This window comes from Astatotilapia calliptera, chromosome 1, assembly GCF_900246225.1.
Source record: "Astatotilapia calliptera chromosome 1, fAstCal1.2, whole genome shotgun sequence".
In the NCBI taxonomy this organism is placed as follows: Eukaryota; Metazoa; Chordata; class Actinopteri; order Cichliformes; family Cichlidae; genus Astatotilapia; species Astatotilapia calliptera.
The window spans coordinates 19497970-19515837 of NC_039302.1; the positions used below are offsets into that span (position 1 = coordinate 19497970).

General features: G+C 40.1%; 1 protein-coding gene across 4 annotated transcripts in view; it reads left to right on the top strand.

The window, feature by feature from the left end:
* Nucleotides 1-4511: 4511 nt before the first annotated feature.
* Nucleotides 4512-17868, top strand: part of cpne7 (copine VII) — a 36262-nt gene continuing 22905 nt past the window's right edge. The window contains exons 1-7 of one of the 4 annotated variants that reach the window (XM_026168310.1): nucleotides 4512-4799; nucleotides 5550-5648; nucleotides 5738-5805; nucleotides 5920-6250; nucleotides 11716-11898; nucleotides 12132-12206; nucleotides 16997-17071. In XM_026168310.1, the coding sequence (XP_026024095.1) occupies nucleotides 6077-6250; nucleotides 11716-11898; nucleotides 12132-12206; nucleotides 16997-17071 (507 nt within the window). In that variant the 5' untranslated portion in view covers nucleotides 4512-4799; nucleotides 5550-5648; nucleotides 5738-5805; nucleotides 5920-6076. Of the gene's footprint in view, nucleotides 4807-5549; nucleotides 5649-5737; nucleotides 5806-5919; nucleotides 6251-11715; nucleotides 11899-12131; nucleotides 12207-16996; nucleotides 17072-17868 lie in introns of all 4 variants that reach the window. The other 3 variants (XM_026168299.1, XM_026168318.1, XM_026168291.1) reach the window with 3 other exon arrangements.

Sequence of the window (17868 nt, forward strand, 5' to 3'; positions counted from 1 at the left end):
TCAGGGAGAGAGCCAAGTCGTGCGCTTCTGTCAGCAACATTACACACGAACACCACCAGGTTGCATTTCATAAAACCTGGAGAGGTGCTTGGAGAGCACGAGTGAAGGAAGAACTCGGTAGATAAATGTATTCTAATCAAATATTTAAAAAATGTCAGAACCTTGGAGGATGTCTTCACGGCAGTCCATTTCATAGTATAAAATCAGTTTAAAATAGCTGTTGGGTTACGACTGCTGTCTGATACGTGACAATATGCTGGATCTGAATATATTCCAAGTTTTTGCATTATAATGAGAGGAGAAAGAAACCCAGTTTGGGCACTAAGATTCAAACATCTATGAAAACACGAGTTAATCCAAAAACATGTTGATAGGGTCTTAATCCAGCAGGTGCTTTGGATGGCAGTCAGATATGTGGATACTAAAAACAGCCCACACGGCATTTAATTCACATCTGTGACTTGTGTCAAAGTTCAATTATTTTACTTTTTGTATTACATTTATGAGTCCTGGTCAGCTGCAGAGTAGATTAGTGGGGTTAAAAGTTGAGAGACCAGTCCCCAGTACAACACTGGGACACATCTGTCTGTAGTGCAGCAGCTGTGAACTTGCTCTAAATTTGGTTCAGCGTGTATAACTGACGCATTTACAACAGTAGGGGGCACTGTAGGTACAACATGTAGATCATTGATGCGGACTTCAAATAAATCGAGTAGTTCTAAATTAATATTATCTTTTGTAATGTGTCAAACTTGATAATTTAATACTCTTAATCAGCGTATCAGTAACTCAGGAGTGGGAAATACTCCAGTTAAATCCTTCAGTTTTTTCTTAATGTGGCCCAAAAACAAAACAAAACTCAAGTTTAAAGCAGGGTTTAAGCCAGGAAGATCCTCTGAAAAAACTGATTGCTAAAATATTAAAAGACCTGTATATTATTTACAGCATGGCAATGCAAAGGTGAGTGGATATCAACAAAAGCCCGGAAAGAAGGTCAGGAGAGGTGGACGGTAATAGAAGACAGAAAGAAAGTTGGAAAGTTTTACATTGAACCACTGCAGGAAAACAAAGCTGAATGTTAAATTCTCGACTTTTATCTGGCAGGCATGAACCAAGACTTATGTAAAGCCCTGCTATTACAGCCGAGGCTCTGCACATTTTGCATTTTGTGTTCTGTGGGTGTTCTGATAAAATGAAATGAATAAATATACAAAACAACACCGGAGCAGAACAACACAAAATCTCGCTGATGGAGTGAGATTTCCTGCCTCCAATGCATTACTCACTACACTGTGAGGAAAGTGTCAAAGATTCTGTATGCTCAGCAAGTCAACGTACACAAGCTGGAAATAAAAAAGCAGGATGTGGGGGACTCCGTGCCCTTGAGTCTCCTTAGAGTGTCTCTGTGGTCCTGCGGTCTGGACGTCCATAAATAATTCAGCTGATGAAGGTAAGTGGACAGTCAGGTTGGTTGGACAGGGGTGATTGATATGGCTGATAGGAGCTCAAATGGATGGTCATGTTAGTCGTATGATCGGGCTTTGCAAAATAACCGATACACAGAGAAAAAAAAGCCTTTAGAAATATTGCTACCCCAACTAAATGGCTTATCTGCCATTTATGTGCAGTCATTTAATCAGGATGGACACATTCAACTATCACCGTGTCTCATTAATGGCCACTGGGATGAATTTCCTGTTTTACAATGCTGCATTAAATGCTTAACAAAATATAGATATTCTTATTGATTTCTGCCGGGAATCTCATTCCCTGCATTTTACCCATCCTGTGGATTAGGATAGAGGGCCCAGCCACCGGGCAGGAGAAGATTGTTAAGTCAATGTACCCCAGATCATAAAAAAGCCGCCCAGAGATGAGTGACTTTGTTTTTAGTTGATGGACAGAAATTCTTTTAACAACTTTAACAATCCCTTTAACTCCTTTATTCAGCAAGTAATCACACACTCACTACCTCAGATACACTTTTAAAGAATAAATCCATATCCCTGTCTCACCTTAATCTATAACTGTAGCATGGAGAGCTGAATGAGCTGAATGTCTTCTTCTTTTTTGCTGCTCAACAAAACATCTCACATTGACTGTTTGACGTCCAATTGCAGTCAGTGAGGCCGGGCATCCGGCAGTGTGAGCTTCTCTATGGTTTACCCTTTGTAAAAGGGGAACTGCAACCTTTTTGACCACAGTGTTAAAACGAGTCAAACATGACGCCTGGAGATTGCAGCTTCCATCACCGGTAAGAAAACTTTAGAATCAATAATGTCTTTGAAACCCTCTAAAAACCTTCCTGTGGACAGAAATACCTTCACTCAGTGGAGCTGCTGGTGGAAAATTTTACACAAATGCACTGAGGGAGCTTGACTAGACTAAAAAAAAAAATCTGAGTGCACCAGACCATGTGTAGAGATCCTCCTATTTGGGTTATTGTACATGCAATGTGGTCAGCAGCACCAAGGCAAGCACTGAATGTGACTGGGGAGAAGCAGCAGGGGGACTCGGAATAGATAATCCATGTGTAAACGCAGGGAACGTCCTGTGAGGTGCTCAACCGACACAGCAGCAGCAGATGGTCGTTGTTTGGAGCTGTGGCATAACAGGGCTCAGGTGTGTGCCCCAAAGCAGACGCTTAATACCACCTCTGAATACCCATGGAAGAAGAGGCAGTGAGGGTGAAAACTCCAGGAGAGATCTGCCTCTGTCGGAAAGCAGCCAGTGTGCGCGCGTTAAACACTGGCCGCTGATCCAGGCTTCTTTTGTCTGAAGTGCTTCACACGTAAAATCAACTTGAGAGCAATGCGTGTGCATTTTTATTTATTTACTTTGAATGAGTAACATGGTGATCATCTCAGCAGAGTAGTTAATTAGAAGCAGGGAGCCAAATGTTTTACATCTCATGCTGCTGGAATGATTTTATTGACCTGCCCATCTGCTTTGAAAGCCTCTCAAAGCCTCACATCCTCTTGATATAAAGACCAGATTTTAATGCGGCGCAAGTCAAATGAAAGCAAAGAATGTTCCACGTATCCGAAGGACATTTTAGCACCGTGAGGTTTAAAAAGCTTTTGGAATAAAATGTTAAAATGTGAAGCCTACACTTTACTTTTGTCATTCACTTTGCCACAATGACTAACAGCCAGCTGCACAAGTTGCTTTCAGACAGCTCGAACTAAGCTCTTACTTTGAGTTCTTACATTTTCTCTGTTTTCGTCAACTGCTTTGTCTCTCACGGCCTTCAGTGCTGTTTTGCAGAAACTCGAGAGCTGATGTTTTTTTGTCAGCGCCATGTATGAATGTTATGCAATATCTGGAAATACATTCAGGAAAATAATACATTTGTGGGTGGACTGTGAAAAGGTCCAAGCATAGACGCAGTGTAGAAACAATACATTATATAACATACACAGCTGTCAAGTGATTGAAAAACCACTCTGTGAATCAATTCATTGTCATTTTTACTGAAGGCAACTTTACACTTGACTTGGAGCATTTGTGCGTGCGTGGACTCAGCACATATTGTTTATTACTTGTGGGTGCATGTGTGTATTTAGCAAAGGTAGAAAAGTCACCTGTCTTTAGCTGTCTGCAGCTTCCACACGGAGATTTGATTGCGATGTGCTGCTGCTGGATGAGCAGTTCTTTTGAACTTCCTCTTGCAGTTTTATGTATGTCTGTTTAAAACCTGACAATACTACTAAAAGGATGAATCTCAGTGCAGAATGAATGGTTTCTGTTGAAAGACGGTCCCGTAAATGGGAAACACGCAGAGGAGGATGGCGAAAGGGGCACTATTGTGTTCACTGTTGACTCCAAAATTTTCATTTCATGTACTCTTCCTTGCTACAGCCCATCAGTTCATGCTCTGTCTGAAACATGCTTAAGGCCACCTTCCCTTTCGGTCAGCCCCTGTCCAAACAGAAAAGCAAGAGGATTGGGCTTCTGTTCTGAAAGCCAGATCTGTGTGCCTGAAATGGCCACTTTCAGGATGGCAATAACATCACAGAGCATCAAAGAGTAGAAAGAAAAATAAAACCGGTAATGTGCCCGAAGCCTGAGCTTCAGCTCACAGAGGTCACTTACACATATGCTAACCACATTATTTTTACCACTGCAGTATAGAAAATAAAGAAAAAACACAAATGCTGCATGCAGTTCAGCTTACATAAAGAAGCGTCTTTCCCCCTCTCTTTTGCACATATTTCAGTGCATCCTGCTCTTTCTATCCTCATAATCTTCAGTAAGCAACTTAATCCTGAGCGGGGAGGCTGCTGTAATAACTAGTTGAACATTTGGTCATAAACAGTAGTATTGTGTTGGAAAACAATCTGAATGGCATATCTGTCTAAATCCTGGTCCAAAATCCACAAAGGCAGCAGAGAATTAGCAGATAGAAATGAGCGACACCTTATGGAGGCGGGTTAAACATGAAAATAATGCTATGTCTGTGTTTATAGACAAGAATTTAACTAAATCACTCAAGATCTACGCACGCCTCCACCTCAGGTTTTGAGCTTCCAGATCCCAGCATTTTCCCACAGCCTCTTTTCCCTACCTCTTTCTTTTATGGACTCGATTTCTAACTGAACTCAAAATAATCGAGTCCCAACGAAAAGCCCATCCCTTACATCAGCAGCTGGACTCTCTCCACTCCCCATCCCTACAAGCCGAGCCTACTCCCTCCTCACCAGTCTAAGCCAATGAGTTTCGGCGGAGAAAACAAAAATCAAGCAGTGTGTTATGGGAGCGGATTAAACAAGTGTGCTCAAGAAGAGAAACAGCTTCAGGTAGGAAGTGAGTCTCCCGCTTAACCCGACTGTAAGCGCAGTTTATCGGTTTGGTGAAGTGCCGCTGAGTTTTTGATCAGCTGCAAATAGTCTCGGAAGTGAGTCAGATGAGCCAGCGATACACGAGGCTGTGAAAGTAGACTGTTCGCTTCACGCTTTAACTCGTATTTAACTGTTGCTGTTATTTTGCCCTCCTGAGCCTTGGCCGGTGTTGGGTTTTGAAGCTTGCAGATGAGCGGTGGCGTTTATTCACCGGGATAAAGTGTGAAGTAGCCGTTTAGCCGCCTTCCGTGTAAATTTCACCGGTGGATTGAGCAGAAGTTTGATTCATAACACGCGCGCGGTCGTATTTGGGAGCCTTTGATGCTGGCTCTGTTTTGAGCTTTCTGGAGTTCAGATTCATGCTTTGAGATAACATGTGGTTTCACAACTGGCTGAGAAAGACGCGTACGGGCGCTGTCCTCGGTGCTGAAAGCCAAGCGCCGAGTGCGCTGCACTTCTTCGTTTGAATTATAAGGATGTGACATTTACAGTGATATTAGAGGAAATTACAGCCCCACCTTTAAAGCATTTAGGGGGGGTTATTAGTTGTGCGAAACCGCCGTGCTCAAGGACACTTAAGCAGGGCGTACGCTGCCCACATTAAACCCATCAAAGTCCTTTCTTTGACTACTACCTGCTAAACCCATCGCCTTTTTGGATCCATGATTCTTTCCATCTACTTTCACGTATTTGCTTGTTGTTTATTAGGAGGAAATGCACTTTAAATCCTTTAAACGCATCAGCCATCTCATATTCAGTTCTTGAAACAGGATAAAATAGTGAAAATACAGGGAAATCTTGATACAGGTGGGCTCTCTCCCCTTTAAATATTGTAATAAAGCTCGTTAGAATAAGAGGTGGCACTCAGCTTGATCATCTTAAACGAATTTTTGCAGGAATTTGAACTAGACTCCTAAAGGCACAACCCTGCCATCTTCATGCCCTCTCTGTCGCTGTTACCAAGGTGAGATGATAACCCTCAGGAGGGGGGACAGCTCTGACAGGCAGCAATAACAGCTTGAGTTTGCTTTGGTCCCCTGACACTCAGCAAGAATCTCTGTTTTTCTTTTTTTGACAGCTGTACCAAGTCAAAAGGGCCCGTCTCCTGTGAGAGTGCCACGTCTTTACCGAGATCCCTCAACCTATCACTGGATTTTTCCATCCCTCAGAGCTACACCACAGCCTCACCTCGCACTGCTTCGCTGGTTGGCAGATCTCTCTTGCCCTGAGCCAGGATGAATGATGTTCTGGAGGCCACCTCCCCTGCAACCAGCCTCAGCGGTCCAGCTACCTGTGTCACCAAAGTCGAGCTGCGCGTGTCTTGCAAAGCTCTGCTGGACCGAGACACTCTGAATAAGTCTGACCCCTGCGTCATACTCATGGTACAGAACGATGGACAGTGGATAGAGGTGAGACCTCATTTTATTCTTCAGTACTGGCACATATACAGGTGAGCCTCTGGGAGGGAAAAGTGTGACTAATATCTCCTCACTTAGCAGTCCACCTTCATTTATTAATCTCCCTGCCTGAGTCATTATCTGCATTATTTCAAGAATTGAAGTCTTGACTCACACATCTAGAGAGCTGAAATATTCAAATGCAGGCTCTTGAGGTGATTTAAATAACGTGTGTTCTTAATGTTCTTAATGTTAATTGCACAGGGAAACACAGAGGAGACTTGCTCTCTTCCCTCCTTGAATCACAAACCTAAGATTAAAGATTGGTCATGTGTGAAATGTTGTAGATTGGGAGTGATATTGCTCTCTCTGTCTCTCTCCAGTCGTCACAAAATCTGTGTAGTCATACATGATCGACCAGGGAGATAAATCTGTTAATGGTTTGGTGAACTTGCAGCTGTTTTATTTTTTTTCCTTTCTTTTTATTTATTTATTTTTTCTTTGCTCTTTTGGAAAAGAGCATGGCTTACACAACAGATGCCTGATTCAGAATTGAAAATGTCAAATGGAGTATACATTTGCAGTCATCACTGTCTGTCTCCACAATTAAAACAACTCGCACACAAATTGTGTTCGCTGCCCTGTCGGATTCACATTATGTGCAGTATAATTCACTTGTCTACATGGGTAAACAGTGGGTTGGTAATTTGCAGCATGATGAGATGTGTTCCAGCTGAAAATGTTTACTTTCTTGGTTTGGTCCCAAGCTGATCTGAAGTGTAGGCAGCGGCTCTCTCATTTCCCTGTTAATTAAGTCATTTAGTTCATGAGGGAGAGCCAAAAGGCAGGTTTCCGTTAAGTAGAGGATGTGTTAATGTGTGGCAGAGGATATCTAATTATATAGATTTTTTTCCCCTGCAACCCTTCATCTAGAAAAAGCCTCTGTTTTCAGGGAAATGGGAGATGATTAACCCTGACAGATTCCGGCCACATGGGAGTCATTTGTTGGAGGTGCGCACATTAATGTTTGGGCTATATGAATGTGGAAACCTCGAGATGCTATTTTTAGGTGGGGACGATAAAAACTTGCTTTGAAGTTGTCTGGGATTTAATTTGATGGGAGGGTGTTACATGAGATGACTGACCTGGGTTCAATGTGGCATGAATTTATGAGTGGCTATTTTTAGCTGCACTAACTGAAGCATATGCTTGACAAAAAAATCAAATAATAGCGCCATCACTACAGCTCTATCTATCTATCTATCTATCTATCTATCTATCTATCTATCTATCTATCTATCTATCTATCTATCTATCTATCTATCTATCTATCTATCTATCTATCTATCTATCTATCTATCTATCTATCTATCTATCTATCTATCTATCTATCTATCTATCTATCTATCTATCCATCCATCCATCCATCCATCCACCCGAGTCTTGACAATCATAACAGTATTCACCAGTTGTCCAATGCTCTGCTGTCAAATCCCTCAGTTCTGGGCGGCACCATCCCGTCTGCAAATTGTTTACTTACGTCAGCAACTGAGTAAGAAGCAGAGCCCACTCATATCGCCACCATATCACGCTCTTCCTATCATCTAAGCTCATGCTGCGTGGCCCCAGTGGCTTTTTAAGCTGCACATATTTCAACTATTACCTTTTTTTACCACCTGCTCACGGGGCAAATTAGGAGGCAGGTTGAAGATCACATGACATGTGCTGCTTTCGCAGATTTTGTCCTCTTCTTACGTAAACTGGACCCTGTACGCTTCTCTGAAAACTAGTTATTCCCAAAACTCGATCTCTAATTTAAGCTGCATGTATTTGTTATGATAAAGCAGCCTAAATAATGCACTGATTATAGAAATGAATTTCCCATGTCAGGAATCTCTTTATAGTTTCTGGCCCCACACCAAAAGCAAACAGGCGTCATGCACAGACTAGCACAAACTACCCTATGTAGCTCTGATTAGCCTTTATCAACAAACAGACTCATCAGACTCATCCCGAATCTGTCCATCCAGATGGCACAAAGAGAGAAAGAATAGGCAAGAAAGGCCAGTAAAGAATAAATAGGAGTAAATGTGACAAAGGAGGCCAAGTCTGAGCTGGTAATTCTTTTTTTCTTTGCATTGCTTGCTTTGAAACAATAGAGCAACACCTGCTTTTTATTATTGCTGTTAGCCATACAGCTTTTCTGGTTATTAATCTAGAAGTCTGACATATGTTTAGAAACAAGTACATCCTTTTCCCCCCTGAATTACTAACCTGGAGCTGAATTACAAAAATAGAGGAAAATAAGATAAAAACTGACAATTGATCAGTTACATTATATTTGTGCAAAAAGTAAGTAAATAAAAATGGAAATGGTTGGCCTCATGTAATCCTCTGTCTACAGATAAAACCCCCACCCCTCAAAAATAACACAAAATGTTTACATTATTAATGTAAATGAATAAAGCAGAGTCGATTATTCACACTGAAAATGTGAGTATCAGAACAAACTCCAATGATTACAGTGTACACAAGACAGGGAGTAACAGGTGGAATGTGACTTATAGCCCTTTAAAGCCTTTAAAGCTCAAAACATTAAATAATTACCAGAAATGTCTTGAAAATTGATTTTTTAAATTAAATCTTCAGACAATTAAAACAAAAGTTTGCATATATGAGTTTTAATTTGTATTATATTTGCTACATCCAGCATTTTTTAAAAATTACTGCTTAAAATTAACAATTAAAATAATTTAGAATACAATTAAAACATTGTGGAAACTCATATACACTGGGCGCTAACAGGTTATACAGTGACTCTGGTGTTTACATGCACATGAAATGTGAAATGTCATCATGCAAATTTCAGCCTAAGAGAACATCTTAAATGTTATCACAAGATCGACAACACTTGCAAGTGTTTGTGTTAAAACTTCCTGCATTTACAGTGAGATTTGACCTGCCCAGGAGGCACGGCAGGGAAAAACAAAACAAATAAACATGCAATGAACACTTTGCTGTCCATAAAGTACATTAGAGCAAAGCTGCAGTTTGCGAGGGAACACAAAGGGCAAACACCGGGCTTTGTGAAAGACTATGCTCTAGACAGACATGTTTGGCAAAGACCAAACACAGCTTTTCAGAAAAAGAACATCATACCAACTATGATGGAAGTGTTATATCGTGGGGCTGCCCCGGTGCCTTAGGGAATGGGCAGCTTACAGTCATTGATTCAAGTAAAAATCCTGCATCATAACAAAAAGTGCTTGAAGATAACATGAGACCAAAAGCTGAAGTTGAACCAGAAGTGGACCTTTCAGCAGGATAATGATCCTAGATGCACCAACAAATCAATAAAGGAATGTCTCTGAAAGAAGGAATGGAGAAAGCGCAAGCAAGAAAACATCTTGCAGCTGAAGGAATTTTTTTTGAACATTGAAAAACTCTGATCTCAGACACTGATTCACAACTGTGCAAAATACCCTAAGGTCATTTCGAGTCCATTTTCTTTCTTTCTTTCTTTCTTTCTTTCTTTCTTTCTTTCTTTCTTTCTTTCTTTCTTTCTTTCTTTCTTTCTTTCTTTCTTTCTTTCTTTCTTTCTTTCTTTCTTTCTTTCTTTCTTTCTTTGGCAGAAGAATGGCACGCCCATTGATGTTGAGGTTGAATACTAACTTTATCTCTAGGCACAATTTAACATTTTATGTGTGTCCAAATATCAAAAAAGCCTACAATTTTCATTAGATGCACTTATTTGTTCACATAAAAAAAGCACAAAACCCCCATCAGGACTATAGGGACTCCAGTCGAATTATTCGTGCATGGGTGTTTTGGGCCCATGCCCTTCTTTATCATGTAAAGTGGCACCAATAAAGATGCTTCCGAGTAGGTGGGAGGCTTTATGTGGTTTGGGTCTCCTTGGAGGGAGGGCTCAGCTCAAGTTATTCTGAGTCATCCTTATTGTCCTACAATGAAACATTTCTATTCACAAATATGAGTGGGTTTCTTCCAGGTTGGTAACAACTCTGTTTACTGCGTGCGAGGATTCACTGAAAAGGATGACAAGGAAGTTTTATAACTTTCACAATATTTTATTCAATATCGTCGGTGTCCATTCAAATGTCTGAGAAATGCCACCAAGAATAACCTTAAATGTTGATGTATGAGTTTATTCGTGAAAGGCAGGATCTGAAGCTTTCCAAGTGAAAGCAAATTCCTTCCCTCAGTGCTGACTGATGTCTTGTGCAGGCTTTTTAATGATTTCCCATAATGTTCCCCCATGAAGAAAGTGTCACGGCTTATGCACACCTTGTCACGATGAAGACAGTCCATCATTCACTGTGGCAAAGATCATGCTTTAATATAGCATGCAAGAGGAAAGCTTCAGTTCCAATTATGTTGACAGCATCATTATTCTTTGGCATATTATTTATAAAAACCCTAAGTGGCTTCAAAAGGAAGAAAAAAACCATTTTAAATGTATAAATATTATATTGTTCCACAGATCTTGGAAGACTGGCATCACTCTAAAAATCACAAAATGAAGAAATACCTTTCAAAAGACCAAGAAAATCGATTACAAGAAGCTGTTGGCTTGTGATCTGAGATATTTGCTGGATGTTTGTGCTTTGATTTGTAGATTAGATGTATAAAATGTTGTGCGTGATGCAGGAATCACGCTTCTTATTCCAGTTCAGTCCTTCAGCTTATAGACTCTCCCAAAGCGAGAGATGAGAAATGGGAAAACACTGTCAACCGTTTGTAAAGTAATCAAAAGCAAAGTGTGGACCTGCCCCGCTGACAATGAAGAAATGACTTTGGACTGTGTCGTTTGGATGAGCACTTAAACCTTCCTCAGTCCTTCATTTGCTGCTGATAGATCAGTTCCATATAATGCACCTTGGTGGGTCTTTTCCCTTCTGGGTCATTCAACTATTTACACATTTAGCTTTAAGTCCCAAACATCGCTTATCAACGCGCATTTGGTTAATCTTGGAAATTCGTGACAATTTTTTTTCCTGTGTATATTTATTGTTCTTGTTAAATTTACCAGTACTAAAGCGCTGTTGACTTCAAAATGCTCAATGATGATTTGTCCTTGTGACAAATTGGGCAGTGTGGAAATGTTCATGCAACTGTGTGAGAGCTAAATTCTACATCACGAACAGATGGGGCCCCAGAGAGATCAGCTTTTCCTTGTCAGGCAGTCAAAGACAAGCATGGATGTTTCCTCTAAGCTGAGATTAAATGTCAGAGCCCTCCAATCATCTCTCGTATCATCCTCATGACAAACATAATAACGTCTGCCCTTCTTTGTAAAGAAGCTGACTCTGTTTCCTACATGCGATGTAAAACACTATAAGACAGTCTGTCAAAGGGGGGCTTCATTTCTTTACAAATGCATACAGTCTGTCATAATTAGGAACATTAGATAAACTAGTGTTGACATTCAAAAGTTCATTCATCATGTTCTCTTTCAGCTGGACAGGACAGAAGTGATCAAGAGCAACTTGCACCCAGTCTTTGGCAAGGTTTTCTCGCTGGATTACTACTTCGAGGAGGTTCAGAAACTGCGATTTGAGGTTTACGACATCCACGGCACTCACAGCATCGGAACCCGTGATGATGACTTTCTGGGAGGGGTGGAGTGCACTCTTGGCCAGGTAAACAGATGCTGCTGTCTTACTAACCCATTTTTGCCAGCTGTAGCTCCAGATTTGTGGTCTAATAACTGGGATTTGTTGGTGTAAAAGCACTAAAACATGCCCCCTTTTGTCTTTATTGGTAAATGGTGTATATTTGCTGCACCGCTTGCAGTAAATGATTCATACTTATTAGTGATGGCAAAGGCTCAGATCTCTATATACTGCTGTTTTGTTTATCTTGTTCTTTGCAGATAGTGGCCCAAAAGAAGATGGTGAAACCTCTGTTGCTCAAGTATGGGAAATATGCCGGCAAATCCACCATCACAGTAGGTTCCTGACATTGCGTGTGTAATGTTGCTGCTCTGATGAATGAACTAATTTGAACACATAACACATTAGCCCTGTGTTGCTCCTTGGTATCACTGTAGCGGTGTAATTTTATTTTATAAGTCAGACATCTTCTCTATGGTAGTGTCCGTTTTAGTGGCACGGAGAGGCATTCCCACTAAAGCGCACAGGGAAGCAAGAGAATCCATAAGAAATGATGAATGCACAAGAAATCATGTGTCAAATGTGGAAGAGAATAGCTCTTGGTTCATTATCCAGCATCTTATAGTTAACAAGCCAGTGGCGGTAGCACATCAAAACATGACAAGGTAATCACGCAACCCTCCACTCAGGTCGGGAAATACACAAAAGAATCTCATCTTCTCCTTTCTCTAATGAATTCATGGTGGACAAGCTGCTGCAAAGTCTGACAGCGTTATTATCACCGGGCTGGACTGTCACACACAGTACAGATGTTCCCGTGTTTGCGTCGGTCTCCTGCATGTTTTTGGTGTGAGCAAAAGTACAAAGCGTGATTTAAATTCAGCCCCATCTTACACACACAGACAACAAACTTCACCTCCTTGGTTCTCTTCACTTACTGAATACAGGCAAAAAAACGAATCACTCAGTCTTTTGCCAGATTTAGAATTTATTTAAAAAGCAAATGCATTATGAAGCTCTCGAGGGGAATGGTGAGGATTCTCACAAAGGAATAATCTGACCATTTCATCTGCACAAGCGCAGAGAATTCAGTGCACAAGCACAATGCTGAACCATTATCCGTAATGCTGTAGTGGCACACGCATAATGGCATTAAAAACATGCCTCTGTCGATTTATAATAGTGTAGCTCTTCATTATACTTTACTTGCTACGCGTAAAAAAAACAAAACAGAAAATATTCTTACTGTAGCATATTATATGAGACACGATGGAGATAATGTAGGAGGTTTTTTTCTTTGTAAAAAAAACATCCTAGATTTATAGACACATATTTGTACTTCTACACCCCCATTGACATGATGCATTATCAAACCCATGGGACCAGGATTAGGTAACGCACCAGGTATTTGAGGTTACATAATTACTAGTTGAATTCAAAGTCAGACCCCGTGGATCTCACCTCAGACAACGTTAAGATAAGTAAGAGAATGAACTGAGAAAGTATACTTTTGCCATATAGTTAGGTAGTGAGCTCAGTAGATCCACACCAAAAATGCCTGTTAGCATCTACTGTTTGCAGTGTGCCCATTAATGTGCAGACAGCTTGCTGCTGCTATACAGCCTGCTCTATTCTTTACCAAACAAATATATTTTCATTGCTTTTCATATGCAAAAGCATGAGCCTGCTCCTTTCTGTGCTCACTGTATTATTGCCTTATGTATAACAAGCAGCAAAAACCATATCTTCAAGCGTGAGACAGAAGCTGTTTTCAAGCATGACTCCCAGAAAATGTGCAGGGAATCATGTTGGGGCAACGTCTGAAGTTGCCCTTTCCCACGTGAGTGCTACCCCATGCTGTCATGTGTCCTGCTTCCTGGAGGTGTGAATTCACCAGGCAATTAGTGCACTCTTCTTTTTGTGCACTCTTCTCACATATCTTCTGCACTTTTGAACAAACATACTTCTTAATGTTTATTAAAGGGCAGAGCAGGTGTGTTTCAGCTGAAAGCCTTCATCAGTGCAACTGGACTTAACAGTTGTAAAGACAGCTGGCTGGTAAAGGCTGCTTAATGTCGCATCCGACTGCTTCAGACATTTAGGGTCTCAGGCTCAACTCTTTTGGGTGTGAAAATGTCTGTAGCCACAGGCAAATCCTCATTCTAACTTTAATACTATAATCCTTAAACAGCTATTAAAATAGATCACAATCTACTCACGCTATACTACTTAATCTGCTGCCCTGGCAAAGATGGAAAGAGCACACCTGCCTACATTTTTACAAAGATTTTACATGCTAGTTGTTCTTGTCAGGACAAACTGGGTGATAAAAAAAATAAAAAATGAAGCCTTTCCTTCCCTGTCATCACAAGCGTTGTCTAGCCCTGGGCATGCTTACTTTAGAGCCACAGTTCTGGCAATTTGATATAATGTTGCTGCCAGTTTAACACAGAAGCAGAAAGCAAAGCCTTGTGTTCTGTGAGGTGGACAGACAGCACAATGGGAGCAGCAGAAGGTGCACTGTGTTTCTTACAAGCTGAACTTCTTCCTCTCTAAACAAACGTGGAAAGTGGAAAAAAATCTGATAACTAGCACAGCTTTACTGTTTTGTTGTGGTAACGTTTACATCTATAACAATGTAAATTCACAAGTTGAGGTGATAACCTGACACATCAGTAAGCTTCTAGCTAAGGTGTCTCTCCACGCCCTGGTTTAATCCTACACCAAGTAAAAGCCACTCCAAGAAAAAATGCTAATGATCACAACGAGCTTCAACTATTTGTTTTTACAATAAAAAACATAAAATTATGTGCATATGCATGTGCACAGAAATATTACTGTTACAAGCAAGCAGGTAGACTGCAACCTGTAATTTGCATTTACCGTGTAATTTTTTTACAAATGTAAGGTGTCATTTACAGAGTATAAAATATGTAGGCACTGTAGAACAATGTAGCAACATTCGAAGGATTTCAAATAAATAAGAAACAAATCAGTAAAGACTAGCTTTGGAGTATTCTGAAAGAAAGTAGAGATCATTTATACTACAAGCCAGTCATTTTATTATATTTTGCTTCCAGGGAGTCAGAGTTTCTTGTTAGTACGTAGTCTTGAGGAATCATTTCCCAGGTTTTCTGAAGGTCTTTCACAATTTCTCTTTGGAGGCTGCTTTTCCACTGGTTTTTAGTTCAACCTAACTATTTTCAGAGGACTGTTTTTGTTTGTTGAGCCATAAACACTGACCTGTATCTTTCAAGTGCAAAAAAAGATTAACTCAAGGGATTAACCAATATTTTGTCTACACATAACAGACAGCTAAAAGAACCCAACCATTTTTAACTTGTAGCCTGTCACAAAAACACATTTAGTCAAAGAAATGTTTCTATTTCTGTAACTTAATCAACTAAAAATGTCAAAGATAATAAAGTTTGACAGGCACAAAATAGTATTTTTGCACTAGTAAGGTCATTGCTCAGGTTAACACAGACAACTTGGCATATCTTGTAATCATCAGCAGTTTCTCCTTAAAAGATTTAAGGAAACTGGACATGTGGGAGTCAAAATCAAAGGTTTTGGGTCTAAAAAAAAAAGATCTACAGCAGATGAACCTTCCAGTCTGGTCCTTCCAAAGACCTGAGAGATGCATCTGGCCCTTCAGGTGATCCATCTGCTTTTCACTGAAGCTTCATCAGAAATGGTCTCTGTGGATCGGTGGCTGTCAAGAAGCCATTCTTAAAGAAGGGAAACAGGGAGCAAAGGCTGAGGTATGAAACTTACACAAGAATTGGATTGAAAATCAGTGGCAACAGATCTGATGGAGTAATGAATCCAAATTTGAATTTTTTGTTTCAAACCATTATCAGTATGTATGGAGAAGTTCAGGAGAGAGGTACAACAGTGAGTGTCTGCAGCCATCTTTAAAACACGGCGGAGGCTCTGTCACGGTTTGGGCTGCATTTCACTAGGTGGTGTTTGAGATCTTTTCAAAGTTGATGGAAAAGTGCCGGCAGATTTGGATAGATTCTGGATTTCATCATGCAATACCATCCCAAACACACAACCAGTAAAGATGACATGGGTAAATTATCAGTCAAGAATTTATCTCCCCAGAGCTCCACAGAAATTACTAAAGGAGTGTGCGATCATTGTGACAGAAAACAGAACAAAATTTATAAAGTAGAGCTTTGACTATCATTTAAGAAGCCCGGAGAACTATTCCTGAAGACTACTTAAAGGAATGAAAGGAAAGCTTGCCTAAGAAAGTTCAGACTACGTCAAAGGATAAGTGGTGCTCATACCAAATATCCACATCTGTTTGCACGTGTTTCAATAAATGATGGCACTTCTCATTTTCCTAGCAAACAATAAAGAAATGAGGGGTGGCTCTGCACTCTTGTACAGTGCTGTAGTTAAGTGATGACTAACTTTGGAGTATTTTTCTGATGTTTTTTCTTCTTGCATTTTTACTCACTCATTCTTCTTTTCACCTACTGGTTAAACGTTTTACAGGACTTCACTCTAAAATCACTTTCATTTGCAATAGAAAATCAAAACAGTACAAATACTCATTATAACTGATGATAGATATTTGAGTCACACAGGGGCATTTAAGTTTTACAAGAGTGGAATTTTATTTGCCGTGTAATTTGTGGATTTGTCTGTTTAACTTTGCATTGACGTAAACGTCTCTTTTATCCTTTATGGATAGCATTTACGTAGCTTTTAAAAATCTCTTTTCCAAAGAGCCTCACAATGTGTCTGCCCGTTCCCACATTTATGCACATTCACACAGTGATGACAGAGAGCTTTCATAAAATTACTCATCAGGAGGATTTTGAGCTTCGGTGTCTTGCTCAAGGACACTTTGAAATAAAAGCACGATTCACTCCAGTAGCTAATGCAATAAAAAAAAATGGAGCCACTAATTATTGGCGATAGTTTGTTATAAATGCTGACAAATGATATTGTATTGATATTCTGGAGCTTGAATCACGACAGTCATGTTTGCGAGCTTTAAGGTCGTGTTTTGGAAATATATATCACAGTCTTAAGTCACATTTCTTTTAACAGTAATAATAGAAATGCAAACACAAAAACATCACTGCCAAATTCTTTTTCCTTCTAGGTGCACGCTGAGGAAATTTCTGGCAACAACGGATATGTGGAACTCTCCTTCTGTGCCAAGAAGCTCGATGATAAGGTGAGAGGAGTACACGTTTTTGATTGAAACACCAACACAGTTGTTTTATTAGACGCGGTTTAGAAGCATTAGATGGTGAGTAATATGAGAATCCTCCTGTCATGATACTGTATAGGCTAAGAAATCCATCCACAGTAATTCAATGGCATTAAATTTATGCTCACAGAAGGGAATATTTTCTCACAAAAAATCATGCTGTTATATACAAATTATATTAGTATTCAGAATTATTTGTGTTATTAAATGTTGATCTACTTTAAAGCTGCATATCACTGACCTTAGCTTCTCCCGGACTCATGCTGTCAGACTTTGCTGAAGGCATGTTTCAATCAAAAAGAGAGCGGGAGTTTACATCCAGTTACAACTCTGATGATCTGTAGTCACACCATGTTTTCAGGAACGAGCCTCGGGACTCAAGACTCACAGGTTGCCCTTTGATTTCCAGCTCTATTTGGAAAAAAATTCAAATTTTCTACAGCATGTGCATTTATTTTTGGAATTCCACTCTGAATTTTACCGCCACACTGACAGTGAAATTGAACCCGACTCCAACACATGGAGTACAAAATAATAAAAATAAATCCTTGTTGTGAAGTCCATTTTCTCCTCCTCGTAATGGCTGCCCCAAGTCTCCAGTTTCTGTTGAAATGCTGGAGAAACCACTCTAACCCAAATAAATTACTTACTTTTAGAGAAATGATGTGCAGTCACTTGCCACTCAGATGCAAAAGTGTTCATTTGCTCTGAACAAACAATATAGACTGTGATTAGATACTGATTTTATTTAGGAGCAAAGA